Source organism: Thamnophis elegans, chromosome 1 (genome assembly GCF_009769535.1).
Source record: "Thamnophis elegans isolate rThaEle1 chromosome 1, rThaEle1.pri, whole genome shotgun sequence".
Lineage (NCBI taxonomy): Eukaryota > Metazoa > Chordata > Lepidosauria > Squamata > Colubridae > Thamnophis > Thamnophis elegans.
The window spans coordinates 86,480,648-86,492,909 of record NC_045541.1 but is presented as its reverse complement, the minus strand read 5'-3'; the positions used below and the strand labels follow the sequence as shown (position 1 = coordinate 86,492,909).

The following is a 12,262-nucleotide window of genomic DNA, read 5'->3' as shown; positions in this document are numbered from 1 at the left end:
CACCCTGAGGCGGCCAACTCTGTGGGATCTCACTGGATGGTGGGAGGCTACTGGTGGCAGTAGGTAGTCTCACAGGTACCCTGGGCCTAAGCCATGAAGTGCTTTAAAGGTCATAATTAGTACCTTGAATCGCAACCGGAAAACAACCAGCAACCAGTGCAGGCCACCTAAAAGGGGTGTAACATGGGATCACCTAAGTACCTCCATGATAACCTGTGCAACCGCATTCTGGACCAGCCTCCGGGTGCTCTTCAAAGGCAGCCCCCATGTTGAGAGCGTTGCAGTAGTCCAGGCAAGAAAGGACAAGGGCATGAGTGACTGTGCACAGAGCATCCCGATCCAGGGAGGGGGCGCAACTGACCTACCAGGCAAACCTGGTAAAAGCTCCCCCCCCCCCCCGGTCACGGCCGTCAGGTGTTCTTCTAAACTAAGCCGCGTATCCAGGAGGACTCCCAGATTGCAGGCCCTCTCTGAGGGGGCTAAAATTTCTCCCATCATCAAAGATAGAACAAGATGCACAAATTGGGATGACGGAAACCACAGCCACCCAGTCTTGAGCCTGTTCCTCCCCATCCAGATCCGCACAGCCTCCAGGCATCAGGACATCATGTCGAGGGTGGGTTTGGGGTAGATGAAAAGTTGGGTATCATCAGCATATTGATGATACCGTACCCCAAAACCACGGATGATCTCGCCCATATGTAGGAATACATATATGATTTAACTGAGTTTAGAACCCTCTATTATTTTTAAGAGCTCTTAAATAAGATTTGCAAATCATGTTCTTATATTTTCCTGATACATGTATCCTTTATAAAAATTTACTGAGATGATACCAAGTCTATGTATGTTTTATGGGAGAACTGGAAATGTGATTTATTGCAAAATGGCAAAAATACTATATTAAATGAAGAAAGTAAGATATTGAGTTTTCAAAAGCATGTCCAAATTATCTTGACAAGTGAAATTACTTTCCACTTTTATGTATTTTTTGTGAAACTAAAATATTTGTGGCATTAACATTTAAAAAAATAATCTCAAGGAGACAATCCAAACAGTCCACAATCCTAAAATCTCTGAAAATAATTAAATCAGTGAGCCAGTTCTGATATCGGTATTAGATTCGCAGTCCAACCAACACACACCAACCAGATCTAGCTGATTTTTTTTTTAAAAAAGGACCCGCAAGAAGAAAACTTCCTTTCCTATACCTAAAAAAAAACCCCACCTCCTCGTGCGAAATGGGCCTGTTGAGAATCATGTACGCAGAGCTTCTTCCATCAATCATATTTGCGTATTATAATCGGAAGGAAAAAAACGTGTTGTCCACGTCCTTAAATAACGGGTGAAGTGTTATCGGACTTTACAGATCGACACACAAGTTTGTCGCACACACTGATTTGGAATCTCGCTTTCCGAACCTGCAGCTTTAGGTCGCCGCTCGTTCATATATATACGAGGTTTTGTCAAAAATGGTTCCGCTGCTTTTTTTTTTTAAAAAAAGCGCGGCGTGGGTGAATTCACCAGGGAGCAAAAGGCGACGGTGACGTTTTGAGACTCCTTCGGCTCGGGACCGATGTCGGGAGAACAAAAATGCCTCAAGACAAGACCTTTTTCTGTCATGGCTTGCAAAGGGCTATATACAATATGAATCTTGTCCAGTGACGCAGCCCCTAAAGAGAAAGCTTCCTCAAGCACACGCCCCTGGAAGTCATTTGGGTAACATGTCGCTCGATTCCGCTTCGCCTTACAGCCCAAAGACCCCGAGCGGGTACTTTACGCGGCGACTGTTCCACCACCCCCCCCCCCCCCCGATCCACCCCGAGACAAATACATCGCAGGAGAAAAGACCTGGAGCCAGGGAAACCAAGGCGGGAATATGAAGGAAGGGGTGGGGGGAGAGGGAACGGACGGGCGGGCGGCGGCAACGCCTCGGCTTTATTATTAATATGAGCCGCGATCCTAGGGCGACTCCCCGTTTTCTCACACATTTCCCTCTGTGGAACATCGCCGCAGAGGGATTAGGCCAGACCAAACCCGAGAGTGAAGCATCCCAGTCGGAGATGGCGGCGGTTAGAATAAGGCACACTGGGTAAAAACACATTTATATACGAACCTCGCTGAGAAATTTTCCAACAATTCCTTCGTCCGACCACCATGCACCAGGACAGGAAACGGCCGTCTCAGCGCCCGCCCGCCTATCCCAGCACCGCCCAGAGCCGCGCGGGGAGGCCCTGCCACCAGCAGTTGCTTAGTTCTCATTGGCCACTTGGCGAATCCAAACTCCGCCCATAGTCGCCATTGGGCGTTTTAGCTTTAGATGGCACCATCTATTGGTAATCGGCCCGTGGGACCGCCTTCACGCTACAGGGTACTTGAATATGCTGAGTTCGGGGCCGTCGCAGCAACCATTTTATATCACGTCGGGCGAGGCTGTAATGCGTCAGTGAGGGAAAAAGGGACTGGCGCCATTTTAGTCCCCCCACCCACCCTCTTGGGACTTTCCCCGTGAGGAGGGTCATGTCGCTACCGTTTGAAGTAAACTATTTGAATTGAACCGAACAGCTTTGCGTTTAGAAGGGCTTGATAGAATGGAAAGTGAAGAGGAAGTTCCGTCTTCGCGAAGTGCTTTTGTTGTTTTTTGAATCTTGCTAGTCACCTTGGGACTTAGTCGACCAGTGCTCAAGCTTTTATTTTCTTGGGTGGGAAGGCTTTCTCTGTCATCACCGCGATGAAAGAAGGTATCACTAGAGGAAATTGCTTCAATTTACTATCGGTCAACTTAACATAGTATTTTCGATGTCGGTCCGAGCAGTCTAATAAATAAATAAATAAATAAACCATCTTATTCGGAACTGCCTCTATACTCAGACGTTTCCTTAACATCTCTGTTAGGACTTGAACTGTTAAGTTTTTACCAGTCCCAGGCTGAATCAAATTGAAGATTAAATCTTAAATAATATAAGTGTGTTGTGACAGTTCTAAACTAGCTTAGAGTGACTTTCGACAAAATTTTCTTTAAATAGCTTAAGTACTTTAATAATTACAATTGAAATGTTAAGGCTTCTGCCTCATAGGAAGAAGTGAAATATTTAGATTAAATTAATTGACCGGTTGAATAAATCTCCGAATACGGTCATTCTGATTTCCAATCCAGAATGATTATAGCTAATTCCGTGAGCAGGTAAGTATGCTTTCTCATTCTTTTTGTCGCTGTAAAAGTTCAGATAGTCTTTAGACTTCTCAATTTTTACACTATTAGGATGAGAAAGATCACAAAAAATACACAAATGTGCAAAAATCTCCGGATATTACACAGATGGGTTGGGTAGGGAGAACATGTGATTCTGAAGTGCACTTTGTGAATAGTTCCAAACTGGAAGTACCTCACTTTTCCTACATTTTAACATAGATTGTATTAAAATGTTCCCAATTAGGTGGCAATGCTTGGGTGCTTCTAAAAATAGAATTCTTTATTGGCCAGGTATGATTAGACACACAAGGAATTTGTCTTTGGTGCATATGCTCTCAGTGTACATAAAATTATTCACAAAATGCATTAAGATTGCAAAAAGTGAGAAGGTTTGAGGAAGCAAAAAGGACTACAGTATGTTGAATTCAGCTTGTTTTCTATTGAGCTTTTTATCAACTACACTATGTAAAAATAGCCTTAATGAAAAAAGGCACTCCATCCCGCAATCATACCCACCACTAAACCAGGTAATCTAATTTGAAGAGTTGCAGCTTTTTCACCCATCTTTTAAGGATCACAGGATTCCACTTCAGAATCACATGTTCTCCCTACCTGTTTCATCTGTGCAATATCCGGAGATTTTTGCACACTTGTGTATTTTTTTGTGATCTTTCTCATCCTAATAGTGTAAGAATTGAGAAGTCTAAAGACTATCTGAACTTTTACAGCGACAAAAAGAATGAGAAAGCATACTACCTGCTCACGGAATTAGCTATAATCATTCTGGATTGGAAATCAGAATGAGCGTATTCGAGATTTATTCAACCGGTCAATTAATTTAATCTAAATATTTCACTTCTTCCTATGAGGCAGAAACCCTAACATTTCAATTGTAATTACTAAAGTACTTTTTATTAAAGTTGTATTAAAATGTTCCCAATTAGGTGGCAATACTTGGGTGCTTCTAAAAATAGAATTTTTTATTGGCCAAGTGTGATTAGACACACAAGGAATTTGTCTTTGGTGCATATGCTCTCAGTGTACATAAGATACATTTGTCATGAAAGAAATTAAGCAATCGGACCTAATTGGAAGTTGGATTATTTGATAAGTAATTGGCAATTAAAATACCTCAAGTATCCTTAGCCATCTGTCATGTATATATAGGCCCTTATTGTCTACTTACATTTTTGATGGGTTTAGCCTCATAATCACTTGACATTCCTGGAATAGCTTACAAAAGAATGCTGACAATCTCTTCTATACAGAACTGTCAACAGTTCTGCCTTATTCTTTATTCATTGGTCTTCAAAAACATTGATTCATAGTGAACGAGCACTGCAACTATTTTAATTGAAAGAATTGATTTGACACCTTTTCAGATGCCACTACAAGTTATTGCACTCTTCACAAATACACTGAAGATCACTAACCAATAAATGCAATGTGCATTTAGAGGAAAGTACTGTATTGTAAAATATGGAAATTGTTGTTTGTTCCCACAAATAAGTTGTGCTTTTTATTTAAGAACTATTAATATGAGAAAGAACAATTAGTGGTGACAAAAAACTGCAACTCATACTATTTTAGCTTATATTACTGCATCACAGAGAAAGCTTTTTTGTTGCTAGTATTTTACCCATGCTAACTATATGCATAGCAACTCCGTGCAAACAAAGCATAGGATACTGTCAGCTAGTTCTGAAATTTCTGCAAATGTATTGGATAAAATGTTAAATTAAAATAGTAATTTAACTACCACAGAATGTCCCACATTTGTGTCTCAAGTTATTGCTTCTTGCATCTTTTTTTTGCTTAGTGGCTATTTAGAACTGATTGCTTTGATTTGGAGTCATAAGAATATTAACAAATATCTTAAGAAAATATGGGCATTTTATCTGCAAGATGACTGAATTTAAAAGTAATCCCTGCTCCCAAAAAGAAAAAAAAATATAAAATTGACTGCCTACCCTCCATATATTGGCAAACTTGGGATTTAATTTTGGCTTTTATTAACTTGAGATCATCTCTGCCACAATAAGTGTATCTTGCATTTGGGGTACAGCACATGCTAAAAAGATATGAGGGTAGTACTTAACTACTGTTATAACTAATGGATTAAAATAGGGCAATCATTTATAAAATCATCTTCCATCTGCACAAGAAATCATTCTCCTGCATATTAACATTTATCTCTCTGATATCAGACATATTAAAAAAAATGGAAGATGAACAAGATAGAAACTGAGTGGAAAAACAAAGGTTAACAAAACTTGCTAGAAATGAAAGATGTGACAAAAATATTTATAGGTATATAGCTAGTGTCATATAAAGGCTGACTCAGAAATCCTCCTTTTCTGTCTTTGTAGTCATTTGCACATTCTGCATATTTAACAAATTATCAGTAATGACTAGTCATTATTTTACCACGCACAAGATTTTAATCCCAAATCTACAAGAATACAAGTTTTTAATAACCAATATCACTTATTTCCTACTCAGGCCATCTTTTCCACAGGTAGGAATATTAAATCAAAATTTTCCAGTACTGCAAATTTCTTATGCAAATGCCTGCAAGGAAAGCAGTACAGTAACAATACTATCACTGCATTTCATGCAATTTTTATAAGCATAATGTGGTCAAGTGAGAGTAGTCCTCATTGAACTACTTTGTATAGTTTTTTTTAAAATGTAGGTAAAGGTATCACTTGGGGAAAGTGTTCATAAATTATGACATTCTAAATTAGTTATATGGATTGCAAAATTTTGTAAAATCTGCATGTAGCACTTTTTGATTATCTAAGTTTAAGTATCACAAAGAATAAAAGCTGGAAATTTCTTTCTTGATTGTTTCCTTTTAGATAGCATTTATGTACTGTAACATAAGTACATACTATCTATGAAGAATAAACTTCATTCATTTTAGCCTTTATTAAAGAACATCTAGAAAGGAAATTCAATTTGATTTATCATAGTATATAACCATTTGTAAAATTCAGTTTATACAGTAACTGTTACTGAAAATGGCACAGCATTTTAGGAGACCTGAAAGTTTATTGTACCCAGCAAGTGCTTCAAAGGGGTTTTAATGATAAACCATTGCAAAATCATTAGGTATGTAACGCTAATGTGATAAACATATAGATAGGCCAGCAAAAATTAGAGATTTACTTTTCCTGAAGTAAAACATCCCGATTTACAATGATTTAGACATGGTGATTTATAAGTTCTGGTGCAACTAGTATTGAACTAGTATTGTTCATTTTTAATATAAAATTTATACTAAAATTCAATCTATTTAAAATATTCATAATGTTACTAGTGTCCATTTTTAAGTTTACGGTCAAAATTGTTTTCTGACAAGCCACACTGTTCTATTCTGATATGTGTATTTTAATCTTGCCTGAACTAAGAAAAATCTACAACTGTAGAAAGAAATGTTTAATACCTGGGAAAAAAAGAAGGAAAAGTGTCCAATGACATAAAACTCAGAAAACAGAACATCATAAAAATATTTACAGATACAAGAACTCACTTTAAATCTACCCAAAACTGAATGGGAAATGCTCTAGCCACTAGCTGTAGAATAAGAGAAGTCTTTAACTGAATCTGTATTCAGTTAAAAACAGTACAAGGGCTCTTGTATCAAGCTTGAGAAATTGAGAGGTAGATAGTCCACTAGGAAGTCAACACTCCAAGCAGTCTGCCCCCACTAATACATAGAAAACAAATACTCATCACACAAATTGGTTTTCTGAAGATTGCATTTTTGAATATCATAATATATATGTTTCATTTCAGTTTTATTTTTATATATATAAATTCAGTTCATTTAACCTGTCTTTAAAGTTTGGAGGCTTACATTTAAATTAAGGTAGCTTGTTTAATACCAGTTATAACAGCAGATGACCATTAATATAAAAACAGCCAGGAGAAATAAAACATTTTGCTTAAAAGATTTGACACCAATGATCTTACTGCAAGATCAGAAACTCAGCATCTATGATTTTATCTATGTATTTATTTTGTAGATGGGGCACTAAGCCAGCCCAGTCACATTATTTGATGTTCCCTTCTTCACCAAGTCACTCTTCAATAGTGGTCCCAGCAGGAAGAAGTCTTCTAAAGTATAGCTAAAATGCTAGCTATTATATCACCTGACATTAATGATAAAACTGTTGCTTCAAAGATAGGACTTGGTAACCCTGAGATCATGTCTAGATGACCATATCCAAGTTTCTTAACTCAAAATATGAGACTTTTTTTGAGGTGCAGCCCTTTCATGGCTAGAAGTCTCTGACCACAGATCCCCATTTCAGATCAAGGGCTTGTATTATGACAACACGTTAAATTTCAAATTAAGTTAGGATTCTAACAAGTTAGAATTCTGAGTTTTTCAAAACTGATAATCAAAGGATCTTATCTTCAAATAGAAATCTATGGTTAAAAACAGTTTAAATGCTGCATGAAGAGGCTGCATTATTGACAAAATTTATTTAATTCTTATTTAACTAGACAGCTGCATAAACTGTACCACTGTTCTAAATGGATTAGACAAAAAATCCTGGATTTTGGGCACCCTAAAGTGGGAAGGGACATAGATGAGAGAGGAGATCCTTGAAATGTAATACATTCTGACCATATTCCCATATATGGGAATAAAACTTTAATCAACTCCAGCCCAAGTTAGCCAAATTATATTTTAATAGATTGCCTATGTAGATGTTTCACCACGCATCAAAATGCACTCCTGGAAAAGCAGAACTTCATGTCAGTTTTCACGTTGCTGAGAAAATAAATTTCCACTCAGCATTTAAACATGAAGATTTCTATTTTCTATTTTCCATTTGTACAGTGACAGCTTTAAAAAAAAACAAAGGACACAGAATGTTGCCATTTTTTTCTTTTTTTAGCAGCAATGAAATACCACTAGCCCCTTCTTTACATATCAAATTCAAGTCACAACCAGTGGTAGCTGCACCACAGTTCACCAGGTACAAAACTGCTAGTTTTAAATTAATAACCTGAAATTTTCCCCAGAACATCCCTTTTTTTATAAACAAACATTTTGCTAATTTTGTACATAGGCTAGCAGGCTTGTTTCAATATGAAAGTGCTAAATCATTTACAGATTTTATCAGTTATGTAGTGCTACAATAAGTGTCCGATATTCTACATATGAACAATCTTGATAAATGGAAATAATGAAATGTTAAGTAAGGCCATCCAATTGCCTTTATGTACATTAAAAGAATAGATACCCATTGGGGGAGAGGGGGAGAATTGGGCAAATACTCAGTCCCACAGTTGTAAAAATTAAATTGGCCTTCAAGCTTGTGTACTGTAAATGAGACCTTTCCAACAGTCCTGCAGCCAATGCCTATTTTCTTCATAGAAAGGAAGCTGCCTTCAAGACATCTCCTTGATTTCCAATATCCACAGTGTGTCATTTGAAGCTCAAGTTTCAGGTTCTTCCTATCTTCATAAAACCTTCTTTCCAGTATTAGGTTGCATGATCAAGTCCCACTCTTGGGTTGTTTTTTTCTTTTTAAAATATTCCAATCTACCAATTCATTTAGCGTGAGCTGTAGATAACATGAACCAGTTCTGGAACCACTATATTGGGAGGAACACAAGCTCTTCACTACAATCACACAGTAGGAGGAATAGTAGTGGTAATTCAATTCATTCCTGGGGCTGGGCCACCAAAATTAAATGAACTTGGCACAACTGGAGCACTGAATTTATATCCACCATGTTTTTCAATCATTTTAGATTCTAGAAGAGAGAAGATACAATTATTTAGTGTCACAACTTGTTTCTGTAAGATAAGTTATTTACAATCAACAAAAAGTTCTGTTAAAAATACCTCAAGAGATCCTCAAAAATCAGTTCTTTATAACTGCATATTAAAAAAAGAGGAGTGTTCTATAAAATAACAAGCAGAAGAATGATTAATATATTATATATACTTTTCCAGCCTTAAAGAGAAACAAATAAAAACTTAAAATTATCATACTCATCGTATTGAATCTGGCTGGTTCAAAAAAGGGCCCTGATTTAAAAGAAAATGCAAAATCAAAATCAGAGTCACACAAGTGTGATGAACAATATAGAAAATTATTAAAACGTAAAGATTTCTCCCCCAAAAAGAGAAATATATTTTAAGCTGTTTCTGTGTCCACAATGTTTTTAAGAGAAATGTCTTCAGACATTCTCATCTATAAATGAGAATGAAGATGAACATTTTAATCCCATCAGTTTATTTTGCTGCAAACCACATACTGTTATTGAAAATATAATTATTTACACAATTTGAGCTGCAGATGTGGCTGGCCCTCAGACAGAGGGAGCTGGGATGACAAATGAGTGCTGATTCTTTCTGACTGAGAATTCTACAGCAACATACACTTTGACCTGCCTGATACAGCATTTGATTATGTGGTTTTAAAGACAATAGACTATTGACCTTACAGAGAGCACCCGAGAAATATTTTAGCACAAAGTACACATCTAATTTGAGACAGATTCATTCTTTAGTACAAGAGACTTAGGCTTAAATTTGGAAATACAGTTTCTTGTGTGGATGGAGTTTGAAATGGGTCCAACAGGAACCCTTGTTTGGGCCCAAAGGACAAGTACCATGACAAAAAGAGATATATGACTGGCAATGAACGGAGGCATACATCTCTGAGGAAGTGGTATATGATAAGGATAACAGATATGGGGAAGCTGTTCCCGTCAAGAAGATAAATCCCAAAGTGCAAAGTATTTGCAGCAATCTCCTGATCCACCTCCAGAAATCACATACTTCAGAAACTATGCAAAATCTGAAAGTTTATTGCTTACCTGGCAAGCACTTGACAGGTTCCTCGTTGAAAACTGAATGTAATAGCTAAGCAGAGACCCACAAACCCTTGAAATGCAAGAATGACTTTCTGAAGAATGGTATGGGTATCAGTATCTACTTTGACAAATAGCAACTCTCCAGGGTCTCATTCAGAAATTGAATAAACTATTTGTAAACTAGAGCTTCTTACAATTGCACCTGGAACTTCCTGCAGTCAGTTAGAACTTTTACAAACGAAGTTACAACCCATTCCTTTATGCCAGCAGATACTGGATAGGCAGCTTCTAGTTGAATGTTTTAGGTTACATATTATAGAAATAAGAGCATTAGGTTATGGGTGATTGTCTAGATTGCATAAAATCATTCTCTAAAGGCTGGACTTCTCAGCTGGAATCCCACAGGTACCAGGCCTCTGATGTCCTGTGATATTTTGCAATATTCCTTGCAAGATACAGGGTTTTGCTGGGTTCAGAAAAACAGCAGAATGGCCAAACCCAGATAACAAAGTTCTGTCTAGTACAGATGACTGGCTCCCCATAAGCTGGTTAGTACTATATATTTTGTTTTGGTGGGAGAGCAAGATAGAATTTATTTTCACGTAATTCAGACTGAACAGAACCATGTTCTTTCTTAAGGTTCTGGGATGTGTCTTGCAATGAATTTTGTATCTTGTATGTTTCCTGCTGTACCAGAATAAAAACAAGTCCTCCCTCTCTTCTCTAACATATCTCATCATATAGCATTTTTTAATTTGCTATTGCCATTTTAGCAATGGACAGAGGGCAGGAATGTCAAATTCACATGTCCTCAATGTAGCCTTAAGACTTGGATCTTGCTGTGCCTTTGTTCTTGGCAGTCAGCTGATCATGTTGACTGTCAGCAATTCACTGCTAATGATGCTAACTACAACTTCCTCAAGCTACATAAGGATTACTAAACTTGGAGCTGACCAGGTCTAGTCCTGAAGAAGGAAAGGCTGCCACAGAATTGTCACAATGAGTGGCAACTGTAGTCTAGTACAGTGCTCGCTTTGTAACCCTCTTCTCTACTTCTGGAATTGCTTCTAGAAACTCATCTAGCTTCAGTTTGACTTGTGAGATAGGGTGCATATTCTTCCCTGAAAAATTCCTATGCCTCTGGTTCCATGTGGCACATCAATCCACATCAGCTGTGGCTGTTGTGGACTGCTTTTTAATGAAACTATTGCTCAAGAAATCATGATCAGGTTGATGCTGCTTCTTCCTATAGCTTCCTCTTGTGCATAGGAGTTTGACAACCAGTGACTTTCATTCTCTCCAGTGTTCGCTGAAACTTTTTTCTTGGGTATTATCTTGTTGCTGCTCTAGAGTTTGAATATCTTTCTTTGGCACTTGGTGGCTTCTTCTATGGAGACCTGAGGAGCTAATTGCTGACCACGCCTCTCTGATTAACTTTACTAGGCTTACATTGGTTTTGCAAAATCCTTCTGAAAAGGATTCTTTGACCCTTCTGAACTGCTTGTTCTGAAGGCCATCGGAAAAGGACATGTGATTTTTCTTTTCAGCTCTAATATGGAGCTGAGGAAAAAGTCATCCATCTTGAAAATGCAGAGTTAAAACTAAAGAAGAGGGGATTCCTCCATAGGAGGGGAAGAAGTCTAAACTAATCTTCTAGTAGAAGAGTTAAAGTTAGCTGATTCTTTTTGGCTCCAACTTTAGTGATCAAGACTTTCCTAATTTAAAGAGGAGGTAAAGCTGCTCTTTCAGGGTGAAACATATCCCAAAATGCTAATGACGTGAACTTAATATAGCCATGTAAAATTCAATTAAAATGCATACCATGAGCAGCTCTTCTCTGATCTGCTAATGTTGCTATGTCCTGTAACTGTTTTCTTTGCTCTTCATTAAGACCACGTGTCAATGCTTGATACCATACTGGGTTACGATTCTGAAGTGCTGCAAAATATATAGACCTGTAAGTATTTGGAAAGTTCTATGCAGATAAGTCTTAATTTACTATTTTTAGATGCCTCTTGATTACTATTGGTAGATCTTAGTCTGTTCTTTGCTTTCTTGCAGATGTTCTAATTTTGCTTTTGCTGTTATAATTAAGTATCCTGCTCTGGGATTATTTTTACTGAGAGATTTTATAAATAAAATAAATAATATTAATTATGCAGTCTTTAACCCTGGGGGAAAGAATGTATAATTAAATGCATCAATCCAACAAAACCTATATTT

At 37.4% G+C, this 12,262-nt stretch overlaps 2 protein-coding genes across 7 annotated transcripts in view; both read right to left on the bottom strand.

The window, feature by feature from the left end:
* ZNF143 (zinc finger protein 143) overlaps positions 1 to 2,199 on the bottom strand; it is a 31,467-nt gene extending 29,268 nt beyond the window's left edge. For 2 of the 6 annotated variants that reach the window (XM_032223192.1, XM_032223232.1), the window contains exon 1: positions 1,229 to 1,817. The gene's annotated coding sequence lies outside the window, so the exon portion shown is untranslated. Of the gene's footprint in view, positions 1 to 201; positions 242 to 1,228; positions 1,818 to 2,116 lie in introns of those variants that run through there. The other 4 variants (XM_032223183.1, XM_032223218.1, XM_032223159.1 and 1 more) reach the window with 4 other exon arrangements.
* Positions 2,200 to 6,939: 4,740 nt separating this feature from the next.
* IPO7 (importin 7) overlaps positions 6,940 to 12,262 on the bottom strand; it is a 53,732-nt gene continuing 48,409 nt past the window's right edge. The window contains exons 24-25 of the mRNA XM_032223138.1: positions 11,861 to 11,977; positions 6,940 to 8,971 (exon numbers count right to left, since the gene is read on the bottom strand). Coding sequence (XP_032079029.1) covers positions 8,874 to 8,971; positions 11,861 to 11,977 — 215 coding nt within the window. The 3' untranslated portion in view covers positions 6,940 to 8,873. The remainder of the gene's footprint in view (positions 8,972 to 11,860; positions 11,978 to 12,262) is intronic.